This window comes from Antedon bifida, chromosome 10 (assembly GCF_963402885.1).
Source record: "Antedon bifida chromosome 10, ecAntBifi1.1, whole genome shotgun sequence".
In the NCBI taxonomy this organism is placed as follows: domain Eukaryota; kingdom Metazoa; phylum Echinodermata; class Crinoidea; order Comatulida; family Antedonidae; genus Antedon; species Antedon bifida.
Genome location: NC_136235.1, coordinates 8,762,266 through 8,782,771, shown reverse-complemented (window position 1 = coordinate 8,782,771; position 20,506 = coordinate 8,762,266). Strand labels below are relative to the sequence as shown.

At 32.8% G+C, this 20,506-nt stretch overlaps 1 protein-coding gene across 3 annotated transcripts; it reads left to right on the top strand.

Annotated features, from left to right (window-relative positions):
* The first annotated feature begins 39 nt into the window (after positions 1–39).
* LOC144853831 (protein C1orf43 homolog) lies at positions 40–20,075 on the top strand. Of its 3 annotated transcripts, none has more exons than XM_078711679.1 (8): positions 40–162; positions 2,886–3,111; positions 10,213–10,266; positions 11,451–11,611; positions 14,130–14,150; positions 16,888–16,946; positions 17,094–17,202; positions 19,736–20,075. In XM_078711679.1, exons 1-8 carry the CDS (start codon positions 88–90, stop codon positions 19,964–19,966), a joined length of 936 nt encoding a protein of 311 aa, XP_078567805.1. In that variant the 5' UTR covers positions 40–87; the 3' UTR covers positions 19,967–20,075. The 3 variants fall into 3 exon arrangements, with proteins under 3 accessions (XP_078567805.1, XP_078567807.1, XP_078567806.1); XM_078711681.1 differs by lacking the exon at positions 19,736–20,075 and adding an exon at positions 17,255–17,393; XM_078711680.1 differs by lacking the exon at positions 14,130–14,150.
* The last annotated feature ends 431 nt before the right edge of the window (positions 20,076–20,506 follow it).

Genomic DNA, 20,506 nt, shown 5'->3' with positions numbered 1-20,506 from the left:
AATGAGTAATGTAATGAACTCTGACCTCTGACCCACGGGCCAAAAATAATAATAAAAATAAAAAGGATCGATCGAGGAGAGAAAAAAATGACAGGAACAATGAAAACCGCCGCGGAACTTAGCTTCGAGTACATAATATTGATAGGTGGTTTTGCTGCTATGGTATGTAGTATTTAAAATGTATAATAATTTAATGAACAGGTCTGCCTACCTAGGCCTAGCTAGGCTAGGCCTAATATATGTAGGATGAACAGACGATCGGGCCAAAGACGATCGATCGGGGCCATCATAGACGATCGGGCCCATTTTGTTATGTGCCCGATCGTATTATACGTTTGGCCCGATCGTCTTAACTCTTATGCGTTGGGCCCGAACGTCTACAAAGTTGGGCCCGATATTGTCCCTTTGTCAAATTCCAAAAAAATAAAAAGATTTCGAAAAATTAAAAAAAGTGGGTCATTTTGAAGTATCATAATAGTTATTAACTTTCACCAAAAATTAGTCGAAAAAAAAATCATTTAACTGAAATACAGACTTTTTTGGTTAAAAAAATAACTTTTTTCAATCAAAACATATCTTATAATACAATGCGCTAATTTGGCTACTCTGTATGCATAATCATAAAACTTCCTCGCGATCTGTGTGAAAACACCTTCTCAACCGTTGTTGACGAGTTGTAAACAATCCTAATTAGCATCATGCATAATGTATACTCATGGTTTGAAATCTTTGTTTACTTTCGCTCGCGACTATTTCCAGACGAAATGTAATCAAATTAATTTAGCTGTTAATTACGTAAAATTGTTGTTTTTGGCTAGAATTTTCGACTTAAAGTGAATAACTTTAATATTACTTTGATATGGCCAATTAAAATTTAGTATATTTTGACCTTCATTTTTTTGTGTTTCAAGGGACAATACATCTTTAACATATATTGGGCCCGATATAGTCTTAACATATTGGGCCCGATAGCCAAGAAGTATACCGTTTGTAAATCCGTTCCATTATATACTAGTTTATAATTGAGTTCATGGTAAAACAAATAAATGAGTATCAAAATGTACGTAGGCCTAGTTACAAACTTGTGGAAAGACCACCCTTAATTTATTTTATGGTGAACAATTATAAATCCATTTGTTTTCGTGTACCCGATCTTCTTTCCTTTATTTTTGCATCTTTATCCTTAGCCTAGTAGTACTACCCCATAGTCTCTATATTTGTGGGAAAAAAGCTTATATTAGTTATGCATATCAAAGCCGATAAATATAAGTGTGCCGAATCATCTTGGATCTTCCTGAGCCGAATCATCCCAGGGCCGGATCTTCCCGAAATGTTTAATCGCCTTAAACAAACTGTATATAATCATTTCACTGAATTAGTATTACTTAATAAAAAATTTATGGAAAAATCATATGTCATTATTGCGTTGCCTGTTTTCACACACTATTAATGCATATACTCAACGGTAAAAGTCCCATTCCCATGTACGATCAATAATTTGGTTACTGTAACAACATTTGATTTGTAAGAAGTAAGTTTCTCAAGCATAGTTAAAACTTTCTCATTGTATTCAGTTTATGAACTAGGGCTACGGTATACACATGCAATGTGTACAGATTTCAAACAATATCGCAAATGGCCTCAATGTCACACCATACTGTATGTCATCAATAATAACTTCAGAAAAAATGTCCTTATGAACGAGAATAATAACACCACCCCCTCCATCGCAAGGGGACCTATCTTTTCTGTAGGTTATAACTTATATATACATTGGTGTATTGATTGATCATTCACTCAGTATTTTGTTTCGCATTCAAGTTCAATGCAAATGTACTTCTAGGAAAAACCCCCCAAAAATCTATATTTATTTAAATCAAAATTTTGGGGGAAATTAAATAATATCAATGTAAATAGGAGGTATTGATACAGTTGAGTATGTATCGGCTGGTGGCCTAGAAAAAAATACTTGGATGCTATAATGTAAACTACAGTACATGATACCAATGGTTCATTCGTGTCGAGTGTTGCCACCAAACAGCGCCTGTTGGTCTGTCCACAACGACAGGGGCTGAATGGACCAAAAACCCACTACTCTTCCGAAAGATGTACTGGGTTCAGTGTGTGCACACGAGCCAGATGTGTACACTGGACACCCAGTTTTAAGTCCTTATAAGTGAAGACTTGTTCTACCACCAGAACAATGGTCGAGGAGTGACTTGAACCTGTGCTGATTGTATATAGCTGGTTTGCAGCGGCGCCCTTGCCTTAACCGCTCGGCCACTCTCTGGTGTGTACATACAGCACCCGCCGCTATTTCTAGACAGTCTTCCATCCAGAACGCAACCGGTCCCAACGTTGCTCAAATTCGGTGTGGCCGTCATCTAACTTTGTTTCAGTAACAAAAATAATATGTGGGTTCTCGCTTTTAATCAATAAACTAAAGAGGTTTCTCTTATTTGGTAAATTCATATACAAACATTTAAGACTTTTTAAATGCCTTTCATTATTTTCTTTATTTGAAGGATTTATTGAAACAGAAATAACAGAATTTTCAGTGGATTTTAGGACACCATGAGTTTAAAAAATGTACCTCCTGAACGGAGGGTCGTATGTGAAAAAAAGATTGAGCCTACATAAATAATGATTGAAAAAAAATTAGAAACATTTTTTCACCGCTTAAAATCCATAAAAAAAAAACACCACAGTGTATAAGCATAAGCGCCATAACTGCACCGCAGAAAAATGGTGGTGATAAACGGCTACTGTATGATACACTGTGGTATTTTTTTCGTATGTATGGTGCCATTGATCCAATAAACATTGAATTGTTTTTGCCTTTGGTGGTTTTTTTTTTGTATTAAATACATTTTTGTCTACTGCAGATAGTGATAGTTTTGCTAATTTTTGCCAAACGACAAATCATGAGATTTGCGTTGAAGTCAAGCAGAGGTCCACATACATCTATAGGGAAAGGATTATCCAAGGTTCAACAGAACACGGTAGAACGTAAAATACAAAGAATTATCAGCATCAAACATGAACCAAATCTATTACAAAAAGATGATTACAGAATTGATAAATATATAGGAGGAGATGTCACTGCCGATGGTAAATATAAATCCAGTATAGTATATGAATTTATGACCCAATCAAATATTTGTGCCAATTTTTAGGATCATTTAATTAAAGGCTCTAATTTGATACTGTACTTTTTTGTAAAATAAATAGTATAATAAAAATAGGATTATGTGATTTTAGTATTAAGCATAAGCTTAATAATATTTAGTCCAAAATACAAACCTGTCAACCATGTGACACTGTAAGTATTACACATTCCAGTCTAGTCTTACTGTTTTACACAAACACTGGTAAAACTTATGTTTCCCACAATTTAAGTAATTTTTTACAGTACCCAGGCACTACATTAGTGCCTTTTTAGGTGATCATTTAGAATAAAATGATCACCTATTGTTATTGTATAAAATCTTTATTATTTTTTTTAGTTATCCGCTTAGTAGCGGATAACTCCTTGTAACTGTATGAAATCATCTTTTTTTTCTGTATTATTCTTTCTTTCTGTCAATTTTGTGTCTCGCGTATCTCAAAAACTTGTAAACAAAACATTTTATAACTTTGTCAACATGTGGGCATTCACGTGAAATTGTGCACCTCCTATTGTGAATGACGTCAGAATTGCGCAACGTGATTTACGCGCGTTTTAACGAATTTCGCGTATTTAACATAGATCGAAAACAATATAGCAATTTAAATTGAAACTTAACAAAAGTTTAATTTATATCTTGCGCTAACTGACTGTGGAAAAAAAATGGCATGTTTCACACGAAGTTACGCGCGCACGGGCGTTTAAAATGTCAAAATGCGAAAAATCTAATTCTAATCAACTTTCTACGCGTTTCATGTCATTTTGAGCATGTCAAAAATTCCCACGCGCGCGCATATTTTTACTCGCACGGTGCGCACGTAGCGTTGAAAATAAATTTTTTTCGCTTGATTCATGTTTTTCCAGCCTTTTCTAGTAATTTTACCAACTTTTGAACAATTTTGACCTAAAATTACGTCATACGGGCACATCCAATTGGATAATTTACGTGTGTTTTTGATGAAAAAGTTCAAAAATTTGTCAAAATTCGTCAAAATTATGCCTTTTTTTAAACATTCATAGATTCTAAACTACGAGGTGAACTTTTTTTAAAATTATATATTCTGGAAGTTGATGTGTTGTAGATATGGAATCATGCATTAATATGGCTAATCGGACATTATAACGTCATCGTATGGCCACGCGAATATAAAATATAGGATTTTTATATCTTTCGTCATAGCGCATCACATTTAATAGAGCGCATCTCCACTTATCCGTTTTTTATTTTACCCCGATTTTGATATTGTCTAGGTGAATGAACTATCTTTCGCATGAGTTAAAAATATTTTACTTTTTGTGACGTCATCATGTCGAAAATTGTAAATAACCTGGGTCACTTATTTTCATCTTTACAGTAAATTTCAATCTGTTATAGCTCGTAAGAATAAAATGTGATAATCACGATTAAAACGTTTTCTGGAAGCTATTGGATTGTAGATACGAATTCATGTGAACATTTTGTCAATCAGATGTAGTGACGTCATCATATGGCCAGTTGAATAAAAAAAGTCGTATTTTCATATTTTGCGTCATAGTTCATCACATTTAAAAGAGCGCGCATCTATATTTTACGTATCCAAATTTCTTCTACACGCTAATATGTTGTTGCTGAGATAATATCCTTCCGAAATTGGTATTTTAGTGTTTTATTTTGATACCGTCGCCATGTTAAACTAGAATTTAATTCGTCACTTTGACGAATTATAGGTGATCATTTTTATCATTTTAATGAAATTAATTTTTTTTTTACATGCACGTACGTTAACATACGATCAGAAAATGTTGATGTATGCCATCCTATTATACGCTTATAGCGTTGAGTTGAGCCTATTATATGCCATATACATTATGTACAGTACGGTATATAATGTATATCTATATACAGTGTAGCATAGGTGAAATTACGGGACACACATCATGTTTTAATTTTTTGGTATGATGGAATTATCAAAATAAACTTGAAGATAACAATTTCGAAAGATAATGAATTGAGCAAATAAATATAAGAATTGGAAGAGAATTTGGCACGTAGAAGCGCTGTGCGCGCTCTTTGAAATTTGTATAACTTTGACGAAAAAGATGAAAAAACTACTTTTAAACTTCAACTGGCCATATGTTAACGTCACAACATCCGATAGGCTTATTTTTTATATGAATTCATATCTACATTTCATCAGCTTTCATAATAAATTATAATTATCAAGGTAACCTTTAATTCTGAAGAGCTGTAAGATATTCAAATTTACGGCGAAGGTGAAATTACACAACCTACGTTATTCAAGTTTTACGCGTGATGACGTCATCAAAATAAAAATAGTGGCAGGTCATGAGAAAGTCAATTAATTGAGCAATCACATACTAAAATTTGAGCGAAAATCAGGCACAAATTATTAGAGATGCTTTCTATTGAATGTGATAAAATATGACAAAAGAGAAAAAAATCTTAATTTTAAATTCAAGTGGCCATTTGATGACGTCACAACATTTTGTACGTCAAATGTGTACATGAATTCATATCTACAACTCAATGGCTTCCCGAATAAGTTAAAAAAATTGGGGGTCATCTTGCATCCTGAAGAGTTATTTTCATTTTAAAAATGCCTTATTTTTCACCATTTTCAGCACTTTGATGCAATTAATTTGCGCATTTTGTCATTTTTAATGTGCTCGTATAGCGTTATCTTAAGTCGGAATGGACTCAAAATCGGTGAATGTACTAAGAATTGTGAGTAGATTGTGATTTATACATCAAATTTTATTTTTCACGCTTTCTAAGAATCGCGTGCGCAAAAACGCGTTTTTGTGCAGTAATTTTTGAAACGCGCAAATGGCCTAATTCATGCTCTAAATTGATCAAAACTTAATTTTGAGCGTTCTAAATTTTTAACGCGCGATTTCATGTGCATGACCTTGAAACGCGCAACTTTTTATTTGCTAATATTTTTACCCTTGACCTGAAGTTTACGTGTAGTGAATTTCATTAATATGTGATAATGAATTATGGAGATATGATTGATAATGTGATTTCGCAAAATGGCGTATAAATGTCGTCACGGATGAGTGATCACGCTGGAAAGCTTATTAGGATTAAGTTATATTATTTGAAAGATATTCTGAAATTTTGGTAATCATTGACATTAAACTTTTTGAGATAATTGTTACACAAAATAGTGTACAGAAACAATAAAAAGAAAAAAAACTAGAATTTAATTCGTCACTTTGACGAATTATAGGTGATCATTTTTATCATTTTAATGAAATTAATTTTTTTTTTACATGCACGTACGTTAACATACGATCAGAAAATGTTGATGTATGCCATCCTATTATACGCTTATAGCGTTGAGTTGAGCCTATTATATGCCATATACATTATGTACAGTACGGTATATAATGTATATCTATATACAGTGTAGCATAGGTGAAATTACGGGACACACATCATGTTTTAATTTTTTGGTATGATGGAATTATCAAAATAAACTTGAAGATAACAATTTCGAAAGATAATGAATTGAGCAAATAAATATAAGAATTGGAAGAGAATTTGGCACGTAGAAGCGCTGTGCGCGCTCTTTGAAATTTGTATAACTTTGACGAAAAAGATGAAAAAACTACTTTTAAACTTCAACTGGCCATATGTTAACGTCACAACATCCGATAGGCTTATTTTTTATATGAATTCATATCTACATTTCATCAGCTTTCATAATAAATTATAATTATCAAGGTAACCTTTAATTCTGAAGAGCTGTAAGATATTCAAATTTACGGCGAAGGTGAAATTACACAACCTACGTTATTCAAGTTTTACGCGTGATGACGTCATCAAAATAAAAATAGTGGCAGGTCATGAGAAAGTCAATTAATTGAGCAATCACATACTAAAATTTGAGCGAAAATCAGGCACAAATTATTAGAGATGCTTTCTATTGAATGTGATAAAATATGACAAAAGAGAAAAAAATCTTAATTTTAAATTCAAGTGGCCATTTGATGACGTCACAACATTTTGTACGTCAAATGTGTACATGAATTCATATCTACAACTCAATGGCTTCCCGAATAAGTTAAAAAAATTGGGGGTCATCTTGCATCCTGAAGAGTTATTTTCATTTTAAAAATGCCTTATTTTTCACCATTTTCAGCACTTTGATGCAATTAATTTGCGCATTTTGTCATTTTTAATGTGCTCGTATAGCGTTATCTTAAGTCGGAATGGACTCAAAATCGGTGAATGTACTAAGAATTGTGAGTAGATTGTGATTTATACATCAAATTTTATTTTTCACGCTTTCTAAGAATCGCGTGCGCAAAAACGCGTTTTTGTGCAGTAATTTTTGAAACGCGCAAATGGCCTAATTCATGCTCTAAATTGATCAAAACTTAATTTTGAGCGTTCTAAATTTTTAACGCGCGATTTCATGTGCATGACCTTGAAACGCGCAACTTTTTATTTGCTAATATTTTTACCCTTGACCTGAAGTTTACGTGTAGTGAATTTCATTAATATGTGATAATGAATTATGGAGATATGATTGATAATGTGATTTCGCAAAATGGCGTATAAATGTCGTCACGGATGAGTGATCACGCTGGAAAGCTTATTAGGATTAAGTTATATTATTTGAAAGATATTCTGAAATTTTGGTAATCATTGACATTAAACTTTTTGAGATAATTGTTACACAAAATAGTGTACAGAAACAATAAAAAGAAAAAAAATAAAGATTTCATACAATAACAATAGGTGATCATTTAGCATTCTAAATGATCACCTAATAAAGATTTCATACAATAACAATAGGTGATCATTTAGCATTCTAAATGATCACCTAAAAATGGAATAAATGGCGGGTCCCGTAATTTCACCTATTCTACACTGTATGTAATATGTATACAGATTATACTGTTTATACTGTATATACTATATGACACAAAATTGACAGAATTCAGCACTAACAACATATCATATTCTTCAGATCAGGTCATAATGCCATAATCTTTTTCTGGGTGCAAAATTCTAACGTATGACGTGCGCGTGGCGTTTGTCGTGCGGATAACTAACTCGTCAAAGTGACGAGTTTCATGTCTAGTTTCTTTCTTTTTATTGTTTCTGTACACTATTTTGTGTAACAATTATCTCAAAAAGTTTAATGTCAATGATTACAAAAATTTCAGAATATCTTTCAAATAATATAACTTAATCCTAATAAGCTTTCCAGCGTGATCACTCATCCGTGACGACATTTATACGCCATTTTGCGAAATCACATTATCAATCATATCTCCATAATTCATTATCACATATTAATGAAATTCACTACACGTAAACTTCAGATCAAGGGTAAAAATATTAGCAAATAAAAACGCGCGCGCACGTAGGTTCATGCGCGTGAAATCGCGCGTTAAAAATTTAAAAAGCTCAAAATTAAGTTTTGATCAATTTAGAGCATGAATTAGGCCATTTGCGTGTTTAAAAAAATTACTGCGCAAAAATGCGTTTTTGCGCGCGCGATACTTACAAAGCGTAAAAAATGCAATTTTTTTATACAAATCGCATTCTACTCACCAGCCTTAGTACATTCACCAAATTTGAGTCAGTTCCAACTTAAAATAACGCTATACGAGCAGGTTAAAAATGACAAAATGCGCAAATTAATTGCATCAAAGTGCTGAAAATGGTGAAAAATAAGGCCTTTTTAAAATGAATATAAATCTTCAGAATGGCAGGTGACCCCTAATTTTTTTAACTTATTCGGGAAGCCATTGGGTTGTAGATACATATTCATGTACACATTAGACGTACAAAATGGAATGACGTCATCAAATGGCCACTTGAATTTAAAAATTAGTAATTTTTATCTTTTTGTGTGGGTTATCACATTCAATAGAGCGCATCTCCGTTATTTGAGCCCGATTTTCGCAAAAATTTTAGAATGTGCTTGCTCAATTGATTATCTTTCTCATGGGTTGTAAACATTTTTATTTTGATGACGTCATCACGCGTAAAAACTTGAATAACCTAGGTCGTGTAATTTTAGCTACACCATACATTTGAATTTCTAATAGCTCTTCAGAATTAAAGGTGACCTTGAAGATTATAACTTATTATGAAAGCTGTTGAAATGTAGATATGAATTCATATAAAAATTAAGTCTATCGGATGTTGTGATGTTATCATATGGCCAGTTGAAGTTAAAACGTAGTTTTTAGATTTCTTTAGTCGAAGTTATACAAATTTCAATGAGCGCGCATTGCGCTTCTACGTATCAAATTCTCTTCCAATCCTTATATTTATTTGCTCAATTCATTATCTTTCGAAATTGTCATCTTCGAGTTTATTTTGATAATTCCATCATACCAACAAATTTGAACATGATGTGGGTCCCGTAATTTTACCTATGCTACACTGTATATAGATATACAGTATATACTGTGTATATTGTATATGACACATAATAGGTACAACTCAGCACTATAAGTGTATATGCATCATGTCATAGGATGGCGTACATCAGCTGTTTACGATCGTATGTTAACGTACGTGCATGTTTAAAAAATGTTAATTTCATTAAAATGATAAAAATGATCACCTATAATTCGTCAAAGTGACGAATTAAATTCTAGTTATAAGTTTGTTAATGTAATTATTAGTTAAGTAATTATAAATAGGCCTATAATTACTTTATTAATTTAAGGATAACCTAGGGTAGGCCTAGGCTATCCATTGGAGATGTTTATGACTTGGTGGAACACTACTACACACACTACAGGACGTTTGTAACGTTCGGCATCTTGTAGAAAATTCCCTTCTTTGGTGACTTGCACATGATTTAGTAAATTTTAAATTGCAACACGATCAACTTTGCCAATGGCACGATCAACTCTGCCATGACACGATCAACTTTGCCATGACACGATCAACTTTGCCATGACACGATCAACTTTGCCATGACACGATCAACTTTGCCATGACACGATCAACTTTGCCAATGATCAACCGTATGTATTGCATTTTTTACAAATTCTTTTATATTTTCCAGAGAAATGTACATATATTTACAGAATGATGGCAGTTGATAAATTTAAACAGTTTGGTAAGTCAATTCTATGGAAAGCCAAACCCACCAAAAATACATAATACATACCTGTCTGACTAAATTAACGTAAATATATGGCTACTGAAGAACGAAATTAAACGTATACAAATGTATAAACATTATCAACTAAATGTCTTTATTTTTTTATCAGCCGTATCAACAGTCACTTCTTCGTGGACTTGGTCTTGTTATAATCTTCAATTCAATTGGTTTATTTTTCTGTTTTTCTCATCAATTAGCCAATAGAAAGCCATATTCCATGAGTATTCGATTCAGAAAGTCCTTGACTGCCGAATAAATAATAAAATCTGATTGGATAAAGTATGATCCACAGTGGATTGTGGGTAACTATGCATGCTCAGTAATGCCAAGCACATCATAAGCAGTTTTTTTGTAGGTGGTGGTGAGAAAGGAAATTTGCTCGCACAGAAAATAAATTAATCGAGGCCTAGGGGCCTAAAAAAACGCACGTCTTTCAATCTCAATTAAAATACCTAGTTTTGATGGCTTTGTTTAGAATTAATTAACAAACTGTTTGTATAATACCATCCAGTATGATGTTACTTTGCTTTTCAAAATCTGTAGCCTAGGTTGGTTTCTCATTCCTGTATCCTACCACTGGTGCTTTTTGGTGTGTGTCGTTTGTAAAAATTGGATGGATATACAGTAGGCCTAGGCCTAAGAAATTTAATTGTCCCTCCAAAAGGCAAGAATTTATTCTTCAGTACAGATCTTTATATTAAACTATAACAAGCTATGTCAAATATTCAAGTAATTCTGTAAACAATAAAATAATGCCTGTTGCTAAGGAAATATTGAGTAAAAAATGTGCAACACGCGCGTCAAATCCATCGTTATACGCACAAAACTGACATCAATTTTCAAAGCCAGTTTTCTCGAAACATAGTTAACTTTGATTTTTAATAACTTTGCAACCATGTGTTAGATATTAGGTGAATGATTTAAGTTATCATTGAACTGCATGAGATAAGATTGAATGGTTTTGTACGAATGAATTATTGGTGGATGGTATGTATTATGTATTTTTGGTGGGTTTGGCTTTCCATACTTTTCAGAACTACATACGTGGTGTACCGCCAACTTTATATCAGCAACTTTCAAATGATAATTTTTAGCATTTTAAGTAAATTACTATGTTACAATTTTATTTTACTTAAAAGATAAGGAAATGGAAAAGCTTCATCCAGGCCTAGCAAGAGGACCTTGTGAAGAGATCCGTAGGTATCTGGAAGGGTTATTAAAGGAGGTGTTAAAGGGAGCTGGCTTATCTTTAATTGCTGCATTTGCTGATTCATATGAACATGCAAGGTTTGGTTATAAGGTAAGAAACAAATGGTAAGAATACTAACTTTTCCATTAACAAAAAAATCACTTTCATTTCATTTTTAATAGTGTTTCATGTGCAACTCAGATGAGGTGCTGCACAGTATAGGAAGATGACGAGGATATTTACATACCTGCCAACATTTCAGAATTCAAAATCGGTAGTTATGTAACTATGAATGACACCTTGCAAACGAAGCGACATAATACATTTTTGGCTGGGGGCGCCTAGGGCCTTGGTACAGGGGCCGAAGGCCCTAAACAATTTTGTTTTCTGACGTTTCAACAGAGAGATTTGGAACGTTTAATTACGATCATTTCAGACATGCCTACAATTAAACAGCTTATTTAATTAATATAGGACTTAATAATATATATTTTCGATTTTAGTTTGAAAAATGGTATAAAAATATTACTTTTTAAAGAAATCGGTAGAAACAGGGGACTAAATCAATAGGCGGTAGGGAAGGTAAAAAATCGGTAGCCTACCGCATGATTCGGTAGGGTTGGCAGGTATGTATTTAAAGTAATGTTAGACTACTAAATGATCATTTCTCCATATCTGTATCATCATAATATTAGGGAGTTAGGGGAGGATTCAGCTTGTTTAAATAGTGGGGGCTCAGACCATACACCAAATACCCCATGGTGGGGGCCTGTGACGAGCGAATTTTGGTAAATGACACCCCTAGATGGTCGTAAATGGTAATCTCACACATAAAATTCATGATAAATGGCACATCTAATTGGCCGTAAATCACACTCCCATGTATTGCACAGCAAACAGATCAGCGATCATAATTTTCCGGTGGTAAAAACACACATTTTTTGCGTGTTTTGTGGGAACCACCGGTTGTTTGATTGTTGATCATTCTTCAAACACAGTCAGTGTTTTGCATTCAATATGTGTACCGTATAGCATAATATAGGCGCGCTCAACCAATTGGTAATTTAAAACATTTACCAACATGTATTAAATGCAATAATAACAAACAATGATGTGCAGGGAAGCGTAACCAACAGAAATATAATATATCATGAAAAAGGCCTAGGAAATTGGTTCAACAGTGCGCAGGCTAGGCAGTATACATTTATTTAAGTAGTTTGATGCATGTGTTTATGAAATGAAAAACGGAAATATTCTTGCTTAATTTAAATATAAGGTAAAATACTAAAATCAATATAATATCAACATAAAAACAATATCAAATGATAATAACAGATTAATAAAAAAAGAGTTAACAATACACAAAAGTATCTAAAATTAATATTTGCATTAATTGATTATAATTAATAGCATTTATACTGCAAACACATACAAGTCACATGGTTTGACACCAAGAATTCTGGGTGCATATGATTATCCAGTTGACTAGTTTCAACCGCATGCGATTGCCTACTCACTCGAAAATATTTGAATATGCATTTTTGGAAATTTCAAAGATTGAACAACTAAAATGATGTGCATGCACTATGTTTTGACGATGTGGAGACACACACAAGTGTGTACATTTGATTTTAGTGTACACAAACTACATGTCGTTTCTTTAATGATGATGTGATGATGAAAGTTTCTGTGAATGCTAGATATTGAAATGGTTTTATACGCCTAGTCTTAAACAGTTTACAGAGTAATTGGATTTTCCCCAAGAACAGGAAAACTGGATCTTATTGCTATCATTAATTCTGTCTTAGTAATGCAGGTGGTATCTACAGTATACCAAGGCCCATATTGGCAGTTTAGTTGCTAGTTCGCTCATACGAGTACAACTGCTAGGCCTAGACTTGTTATTGTACAGTAACTTAGTAACATAAACACTGGGAAACACTCTAATATAATACTCACAATTTATATTTCAACAATTGGTTCAGTTTCAATTGCAACCAAAAGTCGTACTCGATCGTAAGTACTCTTTTTGAAACCAAAATGACATCCGTTTAATTATTGGTTGATTCGAAATCCATATTTACATACCGCCCGCCCCATATAGCCAAATACGGAATCTTAACCTACGTTATTCTTATCTGATGTTTGCAAATCGATTTCTGTACTAGAGACTTTTGCTATGAGGGTGTAATTTATGGCAAACAATTTATCATGAATTTTACGCGAGGGTACCATATCCAGTCATCTAGAAGTGTCATTTAACAAAGTTCGCTTCGCCACAGGCCTTCCATGGTAGTACTTCGTGTTTGAACACCCCCACCCCCCATTTTTCCAATCCTCGCTATGGCCCTGGGGATTGTCAAAGAAACAACAATTTTTTAAAATCTATAGAAATGATTCTAATTAGGGGCAAAACACTGGGTCCAAATAAATGAAAAATCTGTTCCTTTGAGCAGAAAAACATTTATATATATATATATATAATATATAACAATACTATAAAAAGTAATTGTGAAAAGTAAACTCTTTGAAGACTTTACTCCTTTACTTTCAATTGTCATTGTCTTTTTCATGCATCCATGTATAATTCACATATTATTTCATTTTGTTATTACCATACATTGAATAGGATAGTAAAATTATGTCAAAGGTAAGATTTTATTTTTATATTTTCACTATTATGCTGTTGTATGCATTTTATGTTGTTTTGATTTGGAACTGTAATGAACTTATTATTATGTTTCTGAGTTATTGTCTCTGTTTCTGTTGTTTAACCAAGCTGTAACTAGCGGATTTGTTTCTGCTGTTGTTTTTGCATCTCTGACATGCGTAGATTTCAAAAAGAGAATCCACTGGATTTGATCAGTAAAAACATGTATGAAGAAGAACCAGCTGAAGTTTTCAAAACGCACAGCTCGTCAAATCCGATATTATAATGTCAATGTAATGATGTCATTTTAAAAGTATGCGTATACAGATGGGGATTTGTTTGAATGTAAATAGACATTTCTGATGAAATGATAGGACATACAGTACAAGCTATAGATAATTTAAAACGCATTAATAGTCATTTATTCTCAATATATCTCTAGATATATAGATATATATATAGATGCATTACCGTACACATATTTGTAATAAATAATCAAATAATTTTCTATTAGATTTCAAACATTATTCTTCTTTATAAAAAATGTTGCTGTATTTCATTTCTTAGTTCTGTAATGAGAAAAGGTCATCAAATTAACATCATTAATCATCAATACAAAAAACAGGAAAAGAAATGAACGTAACAAATACTCAGGGATGAGGTTCCTCTGCAGATCTGCGGATTTCCGTGTTTTTAAGTATTATTTTGAACCTCTCGATATTATTTCAAATCTGAAGAGTTTTTTTAGGCGGGGTTAGACACAGTCAAATGATCGATTTTCGCGATCTAGATTTTTAAATATTTGTTTCTAGCAAACTATTGCGATTGTTGGTGCCGCTATTTACTTCGTACACTTCCGGCAAAATGCCTGTTGATGGCGACATTCAATATTAAATACAAATATTTTAGTGGTTCAACGTATCGTGAACTAGGCCTACTGCAATTAGATTGTTTTAGATATTCAACTAATCAATTATATTACGTGAACTACAATTTGTTGTAGTAATTTAACTATTATTGAAGGCCTTTACTTTTACGTGAATCACATTTTAGTGATCGTGAACTACAATTTGTTTTAGTAATCTCACTATTATTGAAGGCCTTTATTACTTTTATGTGATTTTGGTGATTCAACTGAATCGTGAACTAAAATTTATTTGTTTTAGATATTCAACTATCAATTATAAAGACCTTTAATTTACGTGAAATACAATTTGTTTTAGTAGTTTAACTAATTATTTATGCTATTAATCATTTAATCAAATTTAGGTACGATTCAATGGTACTATAGGAGGCCTGGTAGGCCTACCAGGGAAACACCTTTACTGTTTAAATTTATATTATCGATTATTTCTGTTGCTTGCTCTATTTATAATTATAAATGGTGTCTACTACGACCGATATATAAGTAGGCTACGACAGTTGTTATTTGATCATTTTGTTCCAAAATTTAACAAGATGTTGTTGTCATGATATATTGTGACACAAATGATAAAGCCCCGCTCACTGTCACCCACTTTGATAAACTATGCTTTTGGTCTCTTAGTACGGTCACGTTAGACTGTTTCAGTGATTTATGACCCCTATTAACGGTTTCTTCCTGTGTGTAACGTTCAGATAATATGTATAATATCATATGTATATTATACGTATACTGTTCTTTACAATATATTATTTGCATCTTACGTTCTTATGATTAGTACCAATTACTCATCAGTCATGTGCTTAGGTGTCAACCGGGCCTCAGTTTCCAGAGGCGTTGGTCATGTTTTCGAGGACCATTCGGGTACACCCACTAGAGGGTGCGCGAGCGAAGCGAGCAAACCCTCTAGTAATAGTAATAAAAGCAAGACTGGCTGTTATATTGGCGAACGGCGCTCCATATTACTAGCTAATTTACATACGAGGTTAGTGACCAAAATGCATAACACCACGACCGATATGAAACGATTTGAATCGCGACCAAAATGGTTTGTTACCATCATAGGCTAGTGTTAAAAGGCGGATTAGCAACAAAAAATAGCTATAGTCAACTGAAACTGATTTAGGCTAATTGTTCCACGTCTTATATAATTGTTCACATTAATTATTCAAAATCATACAATCTAAATGACAATCTTGATAATGTGGTTAGGAGTGCAATAAAACATTTATTTAATATCATATAACCAAAAATCCTCCAATTAAATGAAAAGAATTTATGAAAATGAACCTGCTATTAGTATAATATTGTTTGTGTTTTAATATGTTTGATTTTTGTGTGCTACCCATAATTTTTATACTTTCATATCAAGTGAATACAATGCTTTCAGCTTTCGCTGCTTTTTTGTATTACTTTTTATACCGCAATAAATAAATATCAAATAATCTACTCAGGTGTATTATAATTGTTTTTCGATATATGGCTTAGACTATATTACCAAGGTTTATGTGAATCTTTTATGCTCCATTAACTTGCCTTGAAATGAATATTCATTCAATTGTACTGAGCTGAATTTTCTTGCTGATTGCTGTTTTAATTAATTTGTTGTATTGAGTTAATAATTATATCTTTTACTAACAAATTTATTTAGTAACTTTTTTTATTTTTTTATTGTTTTAAATTTGTTCTTGTTAAGCGATATGTAACTGTTTTACTGTAAGATGTATTATTGTTTTAAAATAGGAAATTGTATTATCCACAACCAATTATTGTTTACTATTGTTGATTTTAATTTGTATACTTTGTTTTTTGCAGCCATTTGGTGAAAAGGAATATAATGACTATGTTGCCATGTTTAATGAAATGATTAAATGGTGAGTTTACTAATTACAAAGTGGGTATCTAGAAAACAAAGATCGCATATATGTTTTCTAGATCTGAGTTTTCTAGAGGCCCGTTATAATGAAATAGTTCCTAAATAGAGACAAAATGATGATGATGAAGTCTCATTTTTTTTCCAGCATTAGAGACAAAACTTACAGAGCTAAGAAAACAAAGGAAACAGTGAAGCGACATAGTGTTGGTAGTGCCCGCTCTATTGTCTCAGTTCCAGAAGCAACAAGTAAACATGTATGTACAGAACTTTGATAAGGTGGAAGGTGTTGATTTTGATATTGTCTAGGTCAATCAATTATCTTTCGCAGACTTACCATTTTTTTAATTTTGATGACGTCATCATGTTCAAAAGCGTGAATTACTTGGGTCACTTATTTTCATCATTACAGTAAATTTCAATATGTTATAGCTCCTTAGAACGAAAAGTGATACTCATGATTAAAACGTTTTCTGGAAGCTGTAGAATTGTAGATAAAAATTCATGCACACATTTTGCGCATCGGATGTTGTGATGTCATCATGGCCAGTTGAATTATAAGAGTTGTATTTTCATATTTCGCGTTATAGTTCTTCACGTTTAAAAGAGGGCGCATCTATATTCTACGTATCCAAATTTCTTCAACACGTTAATATGTTGTTGCTCATACAATTTTCATCCAAAATTGCTATCTTCATCTTTCATTTTGATGACGTCATCATGTTAAAAATTAGAATTAAAAGCAGGTCCGATATTTTACCTTGAATTTACCTTGAACTTCGGACGTTGAGAACTAGCTCATTTGTCCCTCCATCGTCATAGCTGCAAAATCTTCAGTAACATACGGGCGAAACTTGATGTGGTGGTCAGACCATTATTTAGCAATGCCCGATTTGAACTCATTGACCGATTGTGCCTCTACTACATGACTGGGTAATGAGTTCCAATCATCTACAACTCTTACTGAATATGCACTCTTTCTAACGTTTTATTTTATCTTGGGTTGAGAGACATTGAAACTGTGTCCTCTAGTTTGTTTATAATTATTACAAAGAGCTTCTCATCATTTATTTTCTCATACTGTTTTTATAAATACATCAGCCCTTTTCTTTCTAAATACTAAAGTAGGCAGGTCCAAAGCCTTCAACCTCTCTTCGTATAATGTGTATCTTAATTTGGACACCAGCCTTGTTGATCGCTGTTGAACTTTCTCTAGTCTGTCAATTTATCTATTAAAATCCCCAAATTGGTTTCTTGTGTTACACTCTCAATACTCACTTTGGAAGGACCCTCTCCAATAAAATACTGAGACATACCATTTCTATTCCAAAATGGATTACTTTGCATTTTGTTAAATTAAATGGCAACTGCCAGTCTGTAGACCATCTATACATTGCATCCACATCACATTGAAGCAAGGCACTATCAGAATCAGATTGGATAACTCTAAACAATTTTGTATCGTCGGCAAAAAGCTTGACTTCAGAATGAGAAATAACATCTGGAAGGTCATTTATAAATATAACAATAATAATGGTCCCAGTGACTTGGGGCACTCTACTAATTAAGCACTGTCTACACTATCAAACTTTATGTGACAAAAAAATGTGATGTGCCCATATATGGATATAATGATGTTATATCACTACCATATTTGAGCACATCACACTTTTTTTGACAAACTAGTTTGATAGTGTAGACAGGGCTTTACATCACGCCATTCAGACTTTTTCTCATTGACAACCACCCTCTGCTTACAACTAAGCTTACACTGTATGTAGTATGTACACAACATTTAGTGTATACTGTAGGCCTATATACTTGGACACAAGATAGAGAGCACACTTAAAACAATGTGCTTGATATTCAGATCATAATAGCATATAAATCTTTTTTCTGTGCGTATTTTCTAAAACAGGCTTAACGTACGTGCATGTTTGTTGTGTGGATAACTAACTTTTCAAAGTGACGAGTTCAAGTCTAGTTTGTGATTTGTAATTTTCAAACATATTTTGAATGTCTCGGTTTTTTGATACTAGTATTTTTCACCCGTTTGTTTTTGGCATTACTAATCAGTTCTATTGTTAGTCATCTGAAACTATTAAATTTAAAAGGCTGGTTACATAACCATTACACCAAATTCGCATACACATGGTTGTAGTGAAATTAGTCTAATCACACACAGCATTAAGATACAAAATTTAACCATTTCTTTTTTTCCCGGTGAAATCTTACATAGGAGAAATTTACAGTAGGCTCTCACAGTGTCGTTCTAGTTTGAGTATGTAAGGCATCAGCACCACCACACATAACAAATCTGGCTGCTTCTCAATGTATAAGATTATTATTGTTAATTTGTATGTAATAATATGATAAGTAAATACTTTTATTTTTTTATATAGTTTGAAGGTACTGTACCAATCATTGTTACAGTACTAAATTAATTTTAAAATTGTACTGTTTAAAACTGTAATTGGCCATGGTTGTTGGAGGTAGAATTGAAATAAAACAAATTAATTTTAATAAAATTATATATAAAAAGCTCTGTATAGAATATACAAAAATACTATAATAAAACGAAAATAACAACCCATAGACCACAGACTGTTAATACATAACAAAAACTCATGGAGTAAAAATCCTCAGTTTGCATCCATTGAAAGATAAAAGTATTCTATCCATTCCACTCATTCATTATTCGTATAATACCCTAATGAAGCATTACAGTGTATTTATGGTCATGATTTAGTAGAACATAACTGCTTTCAATACCATTTTTTTTCTTCACAGTCCCGGTTAAAAAAGCAATCTTCAATTACAGAGGAAGCGATAAGGTTTGAAGAATCGGTTCTCAAACGAATCAGCTCAGACCACAGTAGTGACATGGACAAAAATCGTACAGGAGTCTCTCAAACTTCTTTACATAAAAGTGAAGAACTTCAACCACTCATGGATGTGAAGTCAAAAAGAAAAGGTTCACACACTTCTTCTCAAGTAAACAATGAAGAAAGCAGTGTATAATGATTCAAATATTACACAATACAAATTTGTAATTGTAGTCAATTGAATAAGGACTTAGAGCAGTCGTGTAACGGTTATGAGCACTCACTGGCTAAACCAAGGGAGGCCCCTGAGCCAGGGCCCAAAAGAAAAAATATAAAACTTCTGCCACTACTATAGTACAACAAAAATCAACAATTGAATGGCATAGTATAAAACTGACTCCAAATAACGAGAGGCAAGCCATGATTCAGTGTTAAGATCTTTATTTGATCATCATCCAGAATGGTTTCTTAGAACTTTTATGTGAGTCACTAGAGTAAACTGAATGCAATCATTTACTGGTGCAGTATTACAGATGTTTAGAGGATACATGTGGCTATATACACATTAACAGCTGTTTGTGATATGTAGAATAATTTGTATATCCATCCATGGCTAAACCAACTGTATAATCCACATACATACAGTCAAAACAACCAAAGATGAGGAGGAAATCAACAATGTTAATAACATTTATTTAGAGGAAAACAACAATATCATTTCTTTTCAAAAGATACT

Bases quoted from the DNA above. Each gene is read 5' to 3' on its own strand.
- LOC144853831 (XM_078711679.1), top strand. From the start codon at position 88: ATGACAGGAACAATGAAAACCGCCGCGGAACTTAGCTTCGAGTACATA. The intron at 11,612-14,129 runs GTAAGAAACAAA...TACATTGAATAG, and splicing joins ATGCAAGGTTTGGTTATAAG to GATAGTAAAATTATGTCAAA. The intron at 17,203-19,735 runs GTATGTACAGAA...TTTTCTTCACAG, and splicing joins CAGAAGCAACAAGTAAACAT to TCCCGGTTAAAAAAGCAATC.